The sequence below is a fragment of the Bos indicus genome, chromosome X (genome assembly GCF_029378745.1).
Source record: "Bos indicus isolate NIAB-ARS_2022 breed Sahiwal x Tharparkar chromosome X, NIAB-ARS_B.indTharparkar_mat_pri_1.0, whole genome shotgun sequence".
Taxonomy (NCBI): Eukaryota; Metazoa; Chordata; class Mammalia; order Artiodactyla; family Bovidae; genus Bos; species Bos indicus.
Genome location: NC_091789.1, coordinates 113,005,899 through 113,025,114, shown reverse-complemented (window position 1 = coordinate 113,025,114; position 19,216 = coordinate 113,005,899). Strand labels below are relative to the sequence as shown.

Here is a 19,216-nt window from a genome sequence, read left to right as displayed (position 1 = left end):
TGTACTCTAAGGCATGGATGTGAATATGCTGACATAAAGTAGTGGCCCCCAGGGAACATGAGGGCCCATCCATAGCCACAGGGGCACAGGCGCAGCTGCTAGATTAGAACAACATGTGGCTGAACTTCACTGAAGGGAACCACCCATTTTTAAAGATTTTGGGGATGTATTTCAAACTATTTGTGCAGTTGGTCCTAGAGAAGAGGGTTGGGGTGGGGAAGAAGGACTTTTTTATTTACAAGTGGTTTAAGTGTTTAATGGTCATATATTAAAAAATTAAAAATCAAAAGTTGTGAAAGAAACAGGTGCCAAAAAAAAAGAGATTTTGGAGTTCTGCCCTAAAACATACTCCCAGAGCACAAGGGGGCGACACTGAGCTCCACCTGGGAGACATAGGTTCCCAGGGAGGCGGTGGCTTAGGAAGGCCTGGGTAGGGGGCCTAGCACACAATGGCAGTGAGTCTTTCTGTGAATTAACCACTTGACTTCCTCTTCCTCCTCCTGTCCCTTTTCCTCCCTTCTCCCCACCACTCCTTCTGACTTCCTTTCTTTCCTTCAACAAACAGTTACCAAGTAGCAACTATGTGCTAGGCATGGTTCTGGGCATTAAGGATATGGCTTCAAACCTACTGTAGTTGAGACAGGCAGTAAACAGATACATAAGTGAAGAATGTAGTATGCCAGACAGTGAAGAAAAATAAAGAAATGAATGAGGTGTGGCTGAAAGAGTGCTGTACCGAGTCCAAAAGCATACACTGACCTGCAGATACACACTTCCTTATTCTTGGTAGTGAACTTCTCACATAAACGGGCAACCTCATTCCAGCTGCCAAGCTGCACTTACTCAGTGAGAATGCCATCTGCTGTGTCTCTTCCCTCGGGCGTCTCCCAGGACACTCGGACTGTCAGCTTGTTGGGTTCTGCAACGCGTTCCTTCACACTTGGACACTTGATTCTAGGAGGTTCGAGATCTGAAAATATAACCAGAATATTCTCACCATCATCAGGAAATATCAACCTGGGGTTCGACACCCAACCCACCATTAGACATGCCCGAAGCTCTGTGCTGAGTTGTGTCGGACTCTTTGTGACCCCATGGACTGTGGCTCACCAGGCTCCTCTGTCCATGAGATTTCCCAGGCAAGAATACTAAAGTGGGTTGCCATTTCCTTCTCCAGGGGATCTTCCTGACCCAGGGATTGGATCCTTGTCTGTTGTATCTCCTGCACTGGCAGGCAGGTTGTTTACCACTGCACCATCTTTGCGAGTGCCCAAAGCTCTAGGTGCTCCCTGTTTTTGAAGGGCTTCTTCACCCCTTCTGTATTTATCTTCTTTCCCTTCATCTTGCCCCTTCTTGTCTGCCGAGTTCAACTTTTTATTTTGTACTGGGATATGCATGCGTGTTCAGTCGCTTCAGTCATGTCTGACTGTTTGCAACCCTATGGACTGTAGCTCATCAGGCTCCTTTGTCCATGGGATTCTCCAGACAAGAATACTGGAGTGGGTTGCCATGCCCTCCTCCTCCAGGGGATCTTACCAACCCAGGGATCAAACCTGGTGCCTCCTGCATCTTCTGCATAGCAGGTGGGTTCTTTACCACTCAGCCACCAGGGAAGCCAGTATTGGGGTATAGCTGATTAACAATGATTGTGATAGTTACAGATGCACAGCAGAGTGACTCAGCTATATATGTGTGTGTGTGTGTACACATATATATGTACCCATTCTCCCCCAGCTCCCCTCCTACCCAGGTTGCCACATCACCCTGAGCAGAGTTCCCAGTGATATGCCTGCCGAGTTTTAAAGACTGTGTGAGTACTTACCTGTGTATGGCTAAATCAGCAATCAGCTGGCCTTGCTAGTGTCTTGTAGGGTAATTTATCAGCTACAGCAACTTCTTCCCCACGCTTCCAAACTCTGCCTGTTGACTTGGCAACATAGCAGTTACCCAACTAGAAATCATTCAGCCATAGTGAGTCCTTCCTGCTTTAAAGATAGTATCATCGGATACTAGAGAAAAGTGCCTTAGGTATCATCTGCTGCTGCTAAGTCGCTTTAGTCGTGTCTGACTAGATGGCAGCCCACCAGGCTCCCCTGTCCCTGGGATCCTCCAGGCAAGAACACTGGAGTGGGTTGCCATTTTCTTCTCCAATGCATGAAAGTGAAAAGTGAAAGTGAAGTCATGTCGGACTCCTAGTGACCCCATGGACTGCAGCCTCCCAGGCTCCTCTGTCCATGGGATTCACCAGGCAAGAGTACTGGAGTGGGGTGCCACTGTCTTCTCCTAGGTATCATCTAGTTGATTCAATTCAAGGCAACAAATCTTTAATGAGTACCAGCCTTCCCCAAGGCATCATTTCAGCTGCTGGGCTTGGGCATGCAAAGGCAAGAGAATCATGTTATTCTCAGAGTTGACAGTCTGTTGAGAGGATTATGTCACCATATGTGAAATATGACACAAGGTAGAAAATTAACACTGCTCTAGGCTACATAAAAGTAAATGCTGTGGAGGCTTAAAGGAATTACCCAATGCTCTCATTTTACAGATCAGGAAACTGAGCATCAGACAGCATAAGTGATTTATTTAAGGCCAGGCATGAAAATAATGAGAATGTGAACTATAACCCAAATTAGAGCACTTGTCCTTAAAACAGACTTCCCTGGTGGCTCAGATGGTAAAGAATCTTCCTGAAATGCTGCAGACCCAGGTTCAATCCCTGGGTTGGGAAGATCCCCTGGAGAAGGGAATGGCAACCTACTCCAGTACTCTTGCCTGGAGAATTCGATGGATAGAGGAGCCTGGCGAGCTGCAGTCCAAGGGGTCCCAAAGAGTCAGACATGACTGAGCGACTAACACACGCACACACAAGGTGAAATCACAAGAAGGGGGAATTCAAACTTTTACAAGTCCTACTTGATGATTTTCAACAGGCAGAGAATGTATTTTTAAGAAGTCAGAGTAAATTAACATTTCGATTTGCATTATCTTACATGTCAACTGCTAATTGTTTAAATACTACTATAACCTGAATGAAAATGAAATGTCATTTGATTCTGAATTACAAACATTTCTGAGAGACTAAATGCACCAAGTCGAATCTTCATATACTTTCTCTTGTGTCTTGTCCAATAACTCACTTTATTTAGGGTAAGAAATCATGAATAATTTGTTAAAAGTAGTGTCTTAAGCGATCCAAATTCATTTTCATTCAATGCCATGCTTCAGTGGAGTGTGAATTTACAGCCATAATATGCTAATCCTCAAGTGAATAACTATATTTTATTGAATCTAAGTCACCAATTGTGAGACGCATGCTAATTGCAGGGCTAGTAACTGAAAAAAAATATGCTTCTTAGAATTTATAGTTTATCAACGTGATGGTGAAATGAAAGCTGCTTTAAATGAGTTAGAGGTGTCTATTTTCAGTTGCTAAGATGTTAAAAAACAATCCTTTTTTGTTTTTACTATGATAGGTGATAGAAGACATATTTTTATAGTTCAGATGAACATTTTTCAGCTTTGGGTGAATCAGAAAGATATGTATATAATACCTGCCCCCTGCTGGCCAAATGCAGTCAGCAAGCTCATAATAGAAAGCATATTTATTTTTTAAAAAATTGAAGCCAAGGGACTCCCCTGGTGGTCCATGGTTGGGATTCTGTGCTTCCACTGAAGGGGGTGCAGGTTCAATCCCTGATCAGGGGACTAGGATCCCACATGCTGCATGGCATGGGCAAAAATATTTTTTAAAAGAGGCGGGTGTGAAAATGAATTATATCTCAACTAAAAATGCTGTACTCTGGCCCAGTGGTAAAGAACCTGCCTGCCAATGCAGGAGACACGGATTTGATCCCTGGATAGGGAAGATTTCCTGGAGAAGGAAATGGCAACCCACTCTAGTATTCTTGCCTGGGAAATCCCATGGACATTGGAGCCTGGTGGGCTACAGCCGATGGGGTTGCAAAAGAGTCAGGCACGACAGAGTGACTGAAAAACAATACTGAATCTAGAAAAAAAATTAAAGCCATAAAGGAGGGGAGGAGGAAGGGAAATAGATTTCAATATAAGATTACTTAGTGTTACCATATTACTAAGATCACTTTGTGTTACCATATTCTCTTGGAGCAACACTGTCAGAGTGAAAAGATATTCTTACCCTTTGTGTCGTGTAAACTAAACATCTAGATGATATGCTGGCTGGGTTGTTTTCCCTATAAACTAGACATATTGACACTGAGCAAACACAGCTCCAAATTAGGTTATCTGGGTGAAGAGTCTCAGCTTCCCAAAGCCAGCTTCTGACAGCTGACAATGATCAGTCGAATTTGGCCTACTTTTTCAGAAGCGGTGTTCTTCCAAACAAGAACCAAGAGGAAATAAAGCACTAACAATAATAGCTAATATTTATTTGCTGACCCTCCCCTACTTGCCCAGCCCAGGCGAGGTACCCTCCCTGCATTATTTCACTGAATTCTTGCCACCGCCCACTAGACTAAGTCTTGTTATTATCATCCCCATTTATAGTCTGGGAAGCCTTTCCTCTCTTTGGGAACTTCTTTGCAGTCTGGGATTTTAAGACATGATCACATGTTTTTAAATTATTTTAATCAGTCGAAGACTTCTGTGTGTCTGCCTACTGCTGAGCTAGTTATTTTCCTCCATCCTCTGCATACACATTCTTTCCTGGTCATCACATCCACCTTGTCCATAAACCCTGGAAAAGCAGCAGCAGAGCGGGCTCCTGTCACATTCTCAAGCATCAGGCCCCCTTTTTCAGCTGGCCTGCACTTCAGCAGATGCTCCAGAAACTGAAGCTTATTATTACACAGCTGTGGCCATCACTGCTATTTCTACATTATTATAAATTTCCATGGATGAAATAAACAAAGTTACTATAGAAACCTGATCACAATTCCTTGTTGAGTCAGAGTGCCTGCAGGGCCAGTTACCGTGTGGCAACCTGGCAACTCTCATGAACATCCCGGCCTCTGCCCCACTCACTGGAGACATCTGACAAACTGTCCCCTGCCTCTGTGTCTAGTTTCTTCTCTGCGTATAAAATACCAGAAACAAACATGTTGCACTGTATCAACCACTGTTATCTGCAAAGCTATACTACATACTTGGGAATATTTACTCTGTCTACCAGATAGATGGTGGAAATAAAAAAGAAGGTGAGGGCTTCCCTGGTGGTCCAATGGTTAAGAATTTGCCTGCCAATGCAGAAGACACAGATTTGATCACTGGTCCAGGAAGATTCCACATGCCGTGGAGCAAGTAAACCCATGTGCCACAACTGAGCCTGTGCTCCAGAGCCCAGGAGCCGCAACTACTGAAGCCCATTCACCTTAGAGCCCATGCTCTGCAACAAGAGAAGCCACCAGGATGAGAAGCCCGCGCACCACAAGTAAAGAGTATCTCCCGTTCTCTGAAACTGGAGAAAAGCCCATATATGTCCGTTTCTTTAGAAGAAAAGAAGTTTTCCTGGGCCTGTGACCCTTCAGAATAAAGATTCTATTCCAAGCCTTGTTTCAAGTTATCTATGGCCATGGGATGGGTTCCACCAGTGAGCTGTGAGAAAAAGCGACATGTGCAACTTCTGGGTTGTGCTTTAAAAAGGTATGTGTGTGTGTGTGGCAGGAGGTACTCTCCTCTTTCTTTTTCCTCCACCCTGGTTTGAATGTGTATGAAGTGGTGAGCTGTGAACAGCCATCTTCGATTGCAGATGAAAGCTGCAAGTTGAGAGTGGAAGAACAAATGAGGAGGAGGTTGGGTCTAGGACACTGCCCGGATATTTATAAGAGAATGGAAGTTCTAACTTGCTTAAAGTATTATGATTTTGGCCTTATTAATATACCTGGAAATAGGATATAAGCAACCACACCTGTTTTTTTCAAATTTGGTATGACATCTTCCAAGATGTACTTCACTAATGATTTCTAAGCTCTGATTTCTAACAAAGAATACTCTGGTGAATTTCCTGGGAAGGTGGCTACCCACAATCCCCTTATATACATGCAGTTCCTCCTACCAACAAAAGAATGGGAAAGACTAGAGTCTCTTCAAGAAAATAAGAAATATCAAGGGAACATTTCATGCAGAGATGGGCACAATAAAGGACAGAAACGGCAAAGACCTAACAGAAGCAGAAGAGATTAAGAAGAGGTAGTAAGAATACACAGAAGAACTATACAAAAAAGATCTTACTGACCCGGATATCCATGATGATGTGATCACTCACCTAGAGCCAGACATCCTGGAGTGTGAAGTCAAGTGGGCTTCGGAAGCATTACTAGAAACAAAGTTACTGGAGGTGACAGAATTCCAGCTGAGCTATTTAAAATCCTAAAAGATGATGCTATGAAAGTGCTGAACTCAATTTGTCAGCAAATTTGGAAAACTCAGCAGTGGCCACAGGACTAAAAATTGTCAGATTTCATTCCAATTCCAAAGATGAACAATGCCAAAGAATATTCAAAATATTGCACAATCATGCTCATTTCACATGCTAGGCAAGGTAATGCTCAAAATACTTCAAGCTAGGCTTCAAAAGTACATGAACCAAGAACTTCCAGATGTAAGCTGGATTTAGAAAAGGCAGAGGAACCAGAGATCAAATTGCCAACATCTGTTGGATCATAGAAAAAGCAAGGGAATTCCATAAAAACATCTACTTATGTTTCATTGACTACAGAAAAGCCTTTGACTGTGTGGATCACAACAAACAGGGGAAAATTCTTAAAGAGATGAAATACCAGACCACCTTAACTGCCTCCTGATAAACCTGTATGCAGGTCAAGAAGCAACAGTTAGAAGCAAGAGGTAGAAGAACTGGACATTGAACAATGGACTGATTCCAAATTGGGAAAGGGGTACATCAAGGCTGTATATTGTCACGCTGCTTATTTAACTGACATGCAAAGTACTTCATGTGAAAGCCGGGCTGGATGAAGCACAAGCTGGCATCAAGATTGCCGGGAGAAATATCACTAACCTCAGATATGCAGATAACACCACCCTTATGGCAGAAAGTGAAGAGGAACTAAAGAGCCTCTTGATGAAGGTGAAAGAGGAGAGTAAAATATCTGACTTAAAACTCAACATTCAAAAAACTAAGATCATAGCATCCGGTCTCATCACTTCATGGCAAATAGATGGGGGAAAAAATGGAAACAGACTTAATTTTGTTGGGCTCCAAAATCACTGCGGATGGTCACTGTGGCCTCAAAACTAAAAGATGCATGCTCCTTGGAAGAAAAGCTATGACAAACCTAGGCAGCATATTAAAAAGCAGAGACATCACTTTGCCAACAAAGTTTCATCTAGTCAAAGTTATGGTTTTTTCAGTAGTCATGTACGGATGTGAGAGCTGGATCATAAAGAAGGCTGAGCGCCGAAGAATTGATGCTTTCAAACTGTGGTGTTGGAGAAGACTCTTGAGAGTCCCTTGGACTGCAAAGAGATCAAACCAGTCAATCCTAAAGGAAATCAATACTGAATATTCATTGGAAGGACTGATGCTGAAGCTCCAATAGTTTGGCTACTTGATGCAAACAGCTGATTCATTGGAAAAGATCCTGACGCTGGGAAAGATTGAAGGCAGGAGGAGAAAGGGCAACAGAGGATGCGATGGTTGGATGGCATCACTGATGCAATAGACATGAACTTGGGCAAACTCCAGGAGATGGTGGGGGACAAGGAGGCCTGGCATGCTGCAGTCCATGGGGTTGCAAAGAGCTGGACACAACTGAGCAACTGAACAACAGTAACCTTCTACCAAGAAGTAGAGTCTGCCTCCCCTCCATTTGAATCTGTGCCTGGCTTGTAACTTACTTTGACTGACAGAATGCAAGGGAAGTGATTCTATGCCAGTCCCAGGCGTAGGCCCTTAAAGAGTCTGGCACCTTCTGTGTTTACCATCTCAGAAGCCAGCTGCCATCTAAGGAAGCCCAGTTATCTGACTTGAGAGGCCAAGTGGAGAAGGTGAGAAATGAAGGGAGAGAGAAAAAAGGGACTCAAATGTCAGCCAGCACGGTGACCTCTGAGTGAGATGCTGCACATGGGAGTGAAGCCATCTTGGCTCCTCCAGTCCCAGACATGCGCCTTGGCCATTACTATGTGCAACAACGGTGAGCTGTCTCCACCAAGCCCTGCCCAAATCACCAACCCAAACAGCTATGAGCCATAACATGGTTGATTGAAGCCACTAAGTTCTGGGTGGTTGGTTGTGCAGCAATAGATTACTGACACAAACATAAAATAGTTGGAGGTTGTTGATGGAGGGAAGAAGTGGTCATTTCCTGGCACAGGGAGAGAGTGACTAACCAAGGCAGAACAAATCTGGCCACTGAAAACTTCCCTCATTGCTTGCTTCCCCCAGCTAGATTGTAATCCGTGTACATGTCCCTGAACAGGGTTTCCACTTCTTTGGCACCATATGAGATATTAGGAAACTTTCCCAATGGACCAAAGAGTTGAGAAGCAAAGAACTCCACAACTGGAAGTCACTATCTTCATCAGAAAGATGCCAAACTAAAAATTCATTGGAGATATACTACAGTGGTGCAATAACAGTTTACCTGTTTAATTTGTGCTAAAAATCATGCCAGGTTAAAAAGTGGAGCAGTATCTTGGACTTCCAAGGTGGTAGTGTAACCACTGGAGACTTCATGTTTCCAATGCAGGGGACACGGGTTCGATCCCTGATCACAGAGCTAGATTCTGCATGCCCTGGTTGGGCAAGTTCTACATACCATGCAGTGCGGCCAAAAAAAAAAAAAGTGGAGTAGTATCTCAATCAAGCAACTTGTTGCAAAGCTGAAACTAGCTTCCTAAAAGTTTATAAATCAATGTGTATTTGTCCACCTGGGAAAAATTTTGTATGATTTCAGAGCATTTACAGCAATGCCCTGATACATTTATTCTCAGCCCCACGACGTTTGTATCCTCAACTGAATCTCTAGAAATAATACCATTCTGCCTAGCAAACTTCTTGTGGGTCACTGGGTCAACTGAGCGGTCAGATAATTGGGAAGCTGGAAAAGTAGTCCATCAATTTGCGTATCTAAAACTGCAAATTGAGATTTTTTTTTTTATTCCAGACTTCCGTTTGTGTTAACTCTCCAACTATTCTATTCCACAGGAAATATAAAATAAGCAGAGAGTAATTTCAGGAAGCAAGTTGGTTTGTACATGGTCTTTTGTTAAAACATCTCAATAGGGCTCCCTGTGTATCTGAAGATACTTGCTCGGTTTTCATTGTCCATGGGTTTTAAATTTACTTGAATTTTTTTTCTCTTCCTGTTGGCCTAGGGAAAAGTGTTGGTCCAAAGGAGAAGACCTGTAATTGTAACTGTCCATTGTTATATCTACATGCCAATGTAACTGGAAAGGACTAAAAATAGAAAGAAAGAAAAAAAATATACCCCAAAACAATAGTTGTTACAGTCTATGGGTTTGGTTCTTTTATATATATATATATATATATATATATATATATATCATGGAAGTTGTGGCTCTCTAAATATTTTACCCTCCTGCAATTTGCAGTATGTTTTTCTTTGTCTACTACATTGACTTATTTCTATCTATATCTGTTTTTAAAATAACCATGGACATTGAGTCTACTGCCAGAGTGTAGGCTGCCTAAGAGAATGAATTTTGACTTGTGGTCCTTTCAAATTAGCCAGACCACAGAACTGACCACCTCAGCATCAAAAGCCAGCCCAGGGTTCTCTCTTCCCTCCAGATCTGAAAGAGAACTGGACGGACTTTCTTAGCACTCAGCACAGCTGGGCCTAGAGGCATTGCTCAAGGCGGTGTAGAAATCTGAGAATTCCTTGGCCACCATGTGTCAGCTCCAAAACTAGGCTGAGGCGCCGAGCTGTGCTCACAGACCCCCGAGCCCTGCCAACACACCAAGTCAATAAACTCATTTAGTAATACATTGAAAGCCAAAGAGTTCATGACATCCCTGGAGTAAAATTCACAGGGGACAAACTCCAGCTTCTCTGTCACAGAATCAAAGAAAGATTTGCCTGCTTGCTGTGTCTTATTTCTCTTGTTTTTCCTGGGAGCTCACTGATCACTGATCTCCTTTTTACCCCCTACATTGCATGCACAAATTCCCCTACCCCCAAAGATGCCTGAATCTTGCCCTGTTCCACTCTAAGATCAGTCCCTTGGAATTGGGGTTCATTTCTTAGTTTTTTCTCTCTCCCTCTGGGAAGGTTCCAGGCCCATCTGGTCCGGCTTAAGACATGCTTCTTGCTTTTTGAGAACAATCAGCAATTTCTTTCCATTGTTACACACAATCTGGACATCTGAACACTGTGATCCCTGGAGGATTCTGCCAGTGTTTGCTCAGCAGGGAGATTTTCGAGTATCTCCTCCCCTCCTATCACCTCTACCCCTTCCAATGTGAGGGAACAGACATTCAAAGCAGGGGATGGGAGGCGGTGGCAGTGGAGAGGAGTGTTCTGAAGAGCTAGCTTGCACACTCCAAGGCACCAGGCAGCGAGTGAAAGCAACATCTGGGAGGGGCTCTTCTGACCTCAACATCTGGCCTCAGGTCACATCCTTCTAGAAAAGTGCCTGGAGCTCACAGCCTGAGCACTATCCTACATGCATGGCTGAGCAGGCCCGCTTTGCAGGCTCCTCCTCACTGAGAACTACAGTGATTTACAGGGAGATGTCTAAAACCTCAGAGCAAGGCTGCTAAGGACTTCCCTGGTGGTCCAGTAGTTGGGAATCTGCCTGCCAGTACAGGGGAGACGGGTTCGAGCCCTGGTCCGGGAAGATTCCACATGCCTTGGGGCAACCAAACCTGTGTGACACAACTAGAGAGTAGCCCTCCACTCAGCACAACTAGAGAAAGTCCATGTGCAGTGACAAAGACATAGCACCGCCCAAAAAATAATAAATAAATAAAAGGAAGTAAAAGGCTTCTGTGGCACAGATTCTGTTGGCACTCAGTTTTTTTTAAAATCATCACTTGCACTGAAATCTTTACTGCCTGTACTGAAATTCTCAAATTGACATGTCTTGGACTCCTCCTGCCAGCTGGGTGCCAGCTAGCTTTGCCAATGGGAGGCACTCCCATGAGGACAGAGGGCAGGAGGAAGAGGGAAGCCATTAGGCTTCTGGTAGGGGCTTTCATGAAGGTTTCCTGGGCTCCTGACTTCATTCTCATCCATGATGGTGTGAGCTGCAGACATGTCAGCCTCAGGGTGAGTTTATGGACTTTGGGTAACACCACGAGGCCACTTTTGCTCCCCCCAGCCCTTGGTTGGGATGGATTTCTGCTCTAACTAATCTCTAGATGGCGCAGTGCTAAAGAATCTGCCTGCCAATTCAGGAGACGCTTCCCTGGGTCAGGAAGGTTGCCTGGAGAATCTACCCACTCCAGTATTCTTACCTGGGAAATCCCATGGACAGAGGAGCCTGGCAGGCTGTAGTCCATGGAGTCGCAAAGAGTCGAACACGACTGAGTGCACACACACATAATGTCTGGCAACAGTCTTTTTCCTCTTTTATTCCTCCAGCCCTTCCTATGTTTGTAACCACTGCCCTGTATTAATGTCTCCTCTGTCGGAAACACCTATAATGGTTTCTATCTTCCCAATCACTGATCAATTCAAACTCCCAGCTAAATCATAGAAAAAGAGAAGCCAGGAATAAATCCGAGTCAATTATCTGAGAAATTACTTGGACCTGGTGCTCTTGTTAAGATGGATATAAGGTAAGGTCCGGGGCTGTGATATAGAAGATGTAGAAGGCTCACATCTCGGGTCAGTCCCCTGGCTATAACTGAAGAAAAAGGATGACCGATGCTGCCAAGGGAGACAGTGGACAGTGGTACCGTCATGAAGACACCGTAGGACCAAGGCCAGAGAAGCTGTTGTACAACTGCCCCCAGAGGGCAGCATCCAGTTTCAGTCACATCCCTGAATTGTTTGCCCAGATGCTGAGCTGTCAGGAAGGAGTCCTTGGGGGAATGGGCAGGCGCAGACCAAGCTGAATGGTTCTCTGCAGGATGGGCAGACCCAAGCAGGGTAGGAGCCAGGCTCCTGCGGTCAGCTGCCTTGCCATCTCTGTGCCAGAGCTGTCTCTGGATTCAGGGACTTTGAGCCTAAAAGCCCGGAGACATAGGCTTGGCTCTATGCAACATCAACAAAGTCAAGGCCTTATCCGCAGAAGGGGGATTGGACTACAATGTTCTGTTAGGCTAGGTCCTGGCAGCGCTAACACATTATGAGTCAACAGTCTCCTGGGATAGTAGTTTTCAATTACCTGGATTAGTTTTGGAAAAATGCCAGGGCCCCAGATACTCAGATTTAAACTGCAGCTAGAGTTAAAAACCACTGTCCCAGGGCAGTCTACCTCAACTTTAAAAGGACACAGGAATCCCTTGGGGATCTTCTTACAATGTGGCTTTTGATCTGTTGGGTCTGGGATAGGACCCAAGAGTCTGTATTTCTAACAGGCTTCCTGCTGATGCTCAAACTGCTAGGCACTATTTTGTGTTAAAAGGTACTAAGTGTTGCGTTAGTTGCTCAATTGTGTCTGACTCTTTGCGACCTTATAGACTGTAGCCCATCAGACTTCTCTGTCCATGGGATTCTCCAGGCAAGAATACTGGAGTGGGTTGCAATTTCCTTCTCCAAAAGGTACGAAAGTTCTTCCCAAATTTGATGTTCCAAGGCAGGTTCTCAACCTTTAGAGCATCAGAATGTCCTGGAGGGCCTGTGAAAATGCAGATTGCTAAGCCCCACCCCAGCATCGACAATCCTGCAGGCCTGGAAATGTGCATTTCTAAAGCTTCTGGTCAGGAGCCCACACTCTCTGAGATCCACTGCTCTCAGACGATGGTCCTGAGTCTGGTTATGCATGAAAATCACCTGGGAAGCTTTTATAAATGCCACTTGCCTCCTCCAGCTATCCCACATCAGGCTAACTGAATCAGAATCTCTAGGGTAAAACCAAGGTGCATTGTTGTTCAGTCACTAAGTCATGTCCGACACTTTTGCAACCCCATGGACTGCAACCCACCAGGCTCCTCTGTCCATGGGATTTCCCAGGCAAGAATACTGGAGTGGGTTGCCATTTCCTTCTCCAGGGGATCTTCCCAACCCAGAAACTGAACCCAGGTCTCCTTCATTGCAGGTGGATTCTTTACCACAGATCCCGGAAGCCCCGGGATCAAGGCATGGCTAGGTTCTAAAAGATACTCAGGTGATTCTAGAAAGTAGCCAGGGTGGGTATCCACTGCTCAGAGATGGGTGATTCTCAAAGAAGGGGTGATTTTTCTCCTCCATCTCCTCCTCCCTCCAAAGGACATTGGACAATGTCTGAAGACATTTTTGGTTGTCACACGTGGGAGCTGGGGAAAGATGTCGTTGGCATTTAGTGGGTAAAAGCCAAGGCTCTAAGCATTCTAGAGTGCAAAGGACAGGACCCCATGACAAATAATTATCGGACACCAGATATCCATTGTTCCAAGATTCAGAAACCTTGTCTAGAGCAGGGTCCAGCAGAACCCCAGAATCTGCCCCAGATCTCCTGAAGCAGAAGCTACATTTTTACCAAGGTTCCCAGGTGATCCCCAAGCTGGAGAAGCACTGTCTTAGATCAGTGGCTCTCTTTAAGCTCTTCTGAATGCCCTAGAAGGCTCCTTAAAGTGCCAAGTGCTGGGCCCATGCCCAGAGTTTGTGATTCAGCATGTCTGGGGTGGGGCCCTGAATTTGCATGTGTAAAGAGTTACAACGAGGACTTCCCTGGTGGCACAGTGGATAGGAATCCGCCTGCCAATGCAGGGGACACAGGTTCGAGCCCTGATCCAGGAAGACTCCACATGCCACAGAGTAACTAAGCCTGTATGCCACAACTGAGCCCACACACTGCAACTACCAAAGTATGTGTGCCCTAGAGCCTGTGCTCTGCAACAAGAGAAGCCTGCACACTGTCAACCAAGAGTAGCCCCTGCTCACTGCAACTAGAGCAAAGCCCGAGAGAGGCAACGAAGACCCAGTGCAGCCAAAAGTAATTAATTAAAAAGAAAAAAAAAAAAAAAAAGATTTCCAGCGAGGCTGCGGCCAAGGCTCCCCAGAACCACAACTAAGAACTACTGCCAACAAATCCAGAGTCAGGGAAGACAGCCAAATCCCTGCCAGTTTAGCACACTGAGCATTTGCTGATTCCCAGAGTTGCTAACAAAGGAACTATGTCTGTGGGCTGAAAGACACAGAGCTGCTCTCCGCAGGACCATCCAGCCAAATGTCAACAACTCTGCTCGATGCTACAGGGCACACCCCAGCACTAAAATAGCAGGATTGCCCCGCACCTCTCTCTGCTAGCCTCCAGCTGCCTTGATCACAATCCGAGAGAGACACAAGTCACGGGAAAGCCATGAGCTGTGAAGTCAACTCAAGCAAAGAGACTGAGGCTAGATCTGTGCTGAGCCAGAGAAATAGGGATGAAGAAAACCACGAAAAGCAAAACTGGGCCCTTAGGCGTCACACATGGAACACAGGTGTTTCCTTTAAAATCCACTTTATGGGGACTTCTCTAGTGGTCCAGGGGCTAAGTCTCTGTGCTCCCAATACAGGGGGCCCAGGTTCCATCTGTGATTGGGGAACTAGATCCCACGTGCTTCAACCAAGAGTTTGCATGCAGCAATTTAGGGATCCTGCATACTGCAACTAAGACTGGGTGGAGATAGATACATAAAAATTTTAAATCCACTGTATGGACATCCCCTGCTCCTCCCAAAGTAGGTGCCTCCTGAGGACTGGTGATATTTTCTTACCAACACAGGTGGCTGGTTGGCCGCTCCAGGCCTTGTTGTCCATACACCTGACTGTCTGCTCCCCTTTCAGCGTGTATCCTGGCGAGCAATAGTACTCACACTGGGAGTTAAAGTAGGCACCGTCGATGCACTTAAACCCTCCATTCACTGGCATGGCAAGGGTAGGACATCGCTTTTCTGAAAAAGAGAAAACCAGAGATTCAGCATGTCTTAGTTTTTGTCACAGAGTTTCAGAGTCCAGAAACTGAAAGCATAGGCGGAAGTTAACTGAAATAAAGCAGACAGAAGTCTGAGAAAAGACGGATGGTGTCACCAAGCAGGACGCCATGGGGCCTTTGGGGAGGCAGACTTCTTCCCATATCCTCCACGCTAACTCCTCTCTGAAGACCCAGATAATAGTATCTGACGCACACTCCCTGAGTTTTTCAAATGCTAAAACCACCACCAAGTGGGCGCAATGAACTACTTGATGGCCCGAGACCCCTGGCGCCTATAATGTTAACCGCCCTGTTACCTCACCATCAACCAATCCAAGAACTGTGCATGAACTTTTCATGTACCCTGAGACCCACTCCCCCTCCACACACACACCTGGCCTTTAAACAGGCTGTGCTAAAACCCTTCGGGCAGTTGGGAGGCGGGGTGAGTTTGGGCTCGAGCCACTGATTCTCCTTGCTTTGTCCTGCAATAAACCTTTCTCTGCTCCAAACTCCGATTTGGAGTAAGATTGTGCTTCCAGGGAAGACCAGTGAAGGGTGGGGGAGGCAGGACGGGGAGAGGAGGAAGGGGGGCAAGCTGGTATCTCAGGCCAGGTGAGCCTCAGCCTGATCTCGCAGGGGAGCCCTGGAGCATGATTGACACCTGAGTCTGCCCTGCCTCCAGGCATGGTAGCTGGGCTTTCAGAATCCTTTACCCGTCAGTAGTACTGGGCAGCTAGAGGCTGCCCATGGGGGATGCTCTCCCTTTTAGGATGGAGAAAACAGTGCTCTGATGGAGCACAGCCTCTTCTTCCTTGGAGGAAGGTCAATCGACGGTACAAGTCATGAAGAGCAACTGGCAGCAGGGCATCCAGGACACCTGGGAGAAGCACACACTGTCCAGGATAGTCACCCAAACGGCATAGTTGCCTACATAGACTGGGTCACACGGCTGCAGCCCCCAACCCCAGTTTCCCCAATAGTTAAAGGCACCCATATCAACAGTGTTGTTGCAAAAGCAGCATGTATGTGAAACGATTGGTACCCAAGTGCTCCATTCATGACAGCGGTCTGGAAAAGCAACGGCACCTCAAATGTGCTTCAACCATGCTGTGCAATGTGCAGTTTCCCAAGTGAGATAGAACTTCTCAGGAAGCTCAAAGTCAGCCCCTGAAATGCGCTTACAGTCTTCTCCCCGGAGGCCTGGTGCCTTTCAGGGAATGAGCATCATTCAGTGGGTAATTCTTCCCTGCCTCCCTAAGTTCTACCTCTTGGAGGAGCACTTTTCTCTACTACCAGTAGTCGAGGGCAGAGCACCACTTTTTTTTTTTTTTTTTTGAGAGGGAAATAAAGTTTATTAGAGTGGGAGATGCTGACAGAACAGTGGGCCAACTCAAGGGAGAACCGACGTTGAACAGAGGAACTTAGTCCACTTTTATACCCAGGGTACAAGGAGTGCGATAGGGGTCTTGTGGGTCATTTGCTGATTGGATGAGGCATGTATACTGGGTGGGGGGAAGAGTAAGGCAAATACCTTCTCCCTATGGGGCAAGAGGGAAGACAGGTTACACTGCTCAGGAGGACCTGAAATCTGTTAATAATTACAACATGGGGGAGAGAAGGACTCTAAGGGTCTGGATTTTCCGTTCCTGCCTTCCAAGGCCCTCCTTGGTTTTATCTGCTCTTTTATCCTTGGGTCACCACAGAGTCCTCACTTTGGCTCAGATAAAACTCTCTTCTATTCTATTATAGATTGTTTATTGATTATTTTCATTGACACTAGTGAGGCAAATCTTTTCTTCCCTGGTTTCTTGGCCATTTGCATTTTCTCTTTTATGTTGCACCTGGTTTTGATTTTTGCCCCTTTTTGGTAGTGTTTTCTTTTTCCATTTGCTTACTGATTTGTTGTTGTTCAGTCACTCAGTTGTGTCCAACTCTTTGTGACCCCATGGACTGCAGCATGCCAGGCTTTCCTGTCCATCACCAACTCCCAGAGCTTGTTCAAACTCATGTCCATCGAGTCGGTGATGCCATCCAGCTATCTCATCCTCTGTCCTCCCCTTCTCCTCCTGCCTTCAATGTTTCCCAGCATCAGAGTCGTTTCTAATGAGTTGGCTTTTAGCATCAGGTGGCCAAAGTATTGGAGCTTCAGCATCAGTCCTTCAATATTCACAAGTGATTTTCTTTAGGATTGACTGGTTTGATCTCCTTGAAGTCCAAGGGACTCTCAAGAGTCTTCTCCAACACCACGGTTCAAAAGCATCAATTCTTTGGTGCTCAGCTTTCTTTATAGTCCAAGTCTCACATCCATGCATGACTACTGGAAAAACCATAGCCTTGACTAGACAGACCTTTGTCAGTGAAGTAATGTCTCTGCTTTTTAATATGCTGTCTAGGTTGGTCATAGCTTTTCCTTCAAGGAGCAAGAGTCTTTTAATTTCATGGCTGCAATCACCATTTGCCTCCCATAAAGCAGGAGCTTGGAAGTGGGCCAGAGCACCATTCTTGCACTTATGCTGTGGTTTACTCCTCTGCCTGCTGTCTCTGATGCTGTTCCGTGAGACCCCTGATGGCAGATGGCCCTTGATGGTAGAATGTGTCTTGTTTCTCAATCCCCAACACCTTTCCAGGGTCCAGCACTCATTAAACAGACATAATATAGTGCAAAACAAACCTCTGTTCTCACCCCCTTTCCAAACAGACAATCACACTCCTCTGTCTGAAATGTGTCATCTTCTGCCACATTTTAGGAACACATTGGCTTCTGCTCACAAAGGAGTTTTTCTCATCACAGCCCACAAAACATTCAGTAAAAATCCTTGATCTCAGAGCAAAAGAACTTAGGCCCCAGGACTTCCCTGGCAGTCCAGGGGTTAAGACTTCACCTTCCAATGCAGGGGGTGCAGGTTCAGCCCCTGGGTGGGGAGCCAAGATCCCACGTCTTGGGGCAAAAAAACCAAAACAGAAAACAGAAGCAATACTGTAGCAAATTCAGTAAAGATGTTAAAAATGGTCCACCATCAGGTCCAGAGGCTAAGACTCCATGCTTCCAATGCAGGAGGCCCAGGTTCAATCCCTGGGAAGCAGGTCTAGTCAGGGAACTAGATCTCACATACTGCAACACAGCCAAATAAACAAAACCAAATAACGAAAAAGCCAAATAACAACAAAAATGGTCCACGTTAAAAAAAATCTTTAAAACAAATAAACAAAAGAAGAACTTTGGCCCTGATTGGCCCTGAGGTCTCCCACACGGGGCCAGGCTACTCACGCTTGCAGATGACCTTGTCCGACCACCGTTTGTTTGACTGGCAGATCACCTGGGGAGAACCCTGCAGCTCATAGCCCTTCTGGCAGCGGATGTCACACCTGGTTCCCAGGGTTGTTTTGTAGTATCCTCCTTGAGGGGCCCTGCAGTACACATCCCCGTACTTCACCTTGATGGGGGAGCACCACGGGATGTCTACAGGGAGCAGAAACAAAGGAAAAGGAGAAACAGAAAATGACATCTTCAGAAAATGTGTCTTTTTCAGTCTCGAAGTCCCTGACTGGCTGCATTCCAGATGTTGGACCTCCAAATAGTGCCCCATGTCTTATAAGGTATCTCTGGGTGGGGAGGTTATGATCACGGGACTAGGTGTCAGATATATCTAAGTATGGGTCTAGGTTCCTCCATTGGTGGCTGTGTGATATTGGACAAATTACTTAACCTCTCTGAGTGGATACTCCTAACTATGTCATAGGACTCTTATAAGGACTGAAAAAAATGCATAGTAAGCAACTAGCACAGTGTCTAGCACATAGTAAATGCTCAATGAATGCTTGTTCTTTTGAATATTTCCCTTGACTAGAGACAGAATTCTCTTGAGAGCAACTGTTACCATTATGAACTCTAACCCCAACCATCCATATATGACGGCAGGGAGTTAATAATTGGTCAATTTAGATTTTTTTTCCAAGTTTGTATCATAGTTGCTATAAAAACACATAATCCCATCTTAATGAGTGTGGCTACAGCAACAATTTCCAGGGTTTTGCCACAGGATATAATTTGGGCTTAAAGTCACAGAACAGGGACTCCCCATTGGGAAGCAACCTCCCTTTTCAGATGTCTGCAGTTAAGCCCCCTTCAGGTAAGAGATGACACCCTTCTCCAACGGCAAAGCTCCAGGGTGTTTTGATTTCAGTCTTGTAGTTGACCAGAGTACAGCTT

At 45.6% G+C, this 19,216-nt stretch overlaps 1 protein-coding gene across 2 annotated transcripts in view; it reads right to left on the bottom strand.

Moving 5' to 3' along the window:
- Positions 1–19,216, bottom strand: part of SRPX (sushi repeat containing protein X-linked) — a 141,762-nt gene that overhangs the window by 58,028 nt on the left and 64,518 nt on the right. For both annotated transcript variants that reach the window (XM_019956343.2, XM_019956346.2), the window contains 3 exons: positions 18,275–18,466; positions 14,807–14,983; positions 844–970 (listed from right to left, as the gene is read on the bottom strand). In XM_019956343.2, coding sequence (XP_019811902.2) covers positions 844–970; positions 14,807–14,983; positions 18,275–18,466 — 496 coding nt within the window. The remainder of the gene's footprint in view (positions 1–843; positions 971–14,806; positions 14,984–18,274; positions 18,467–19,216) is intronic.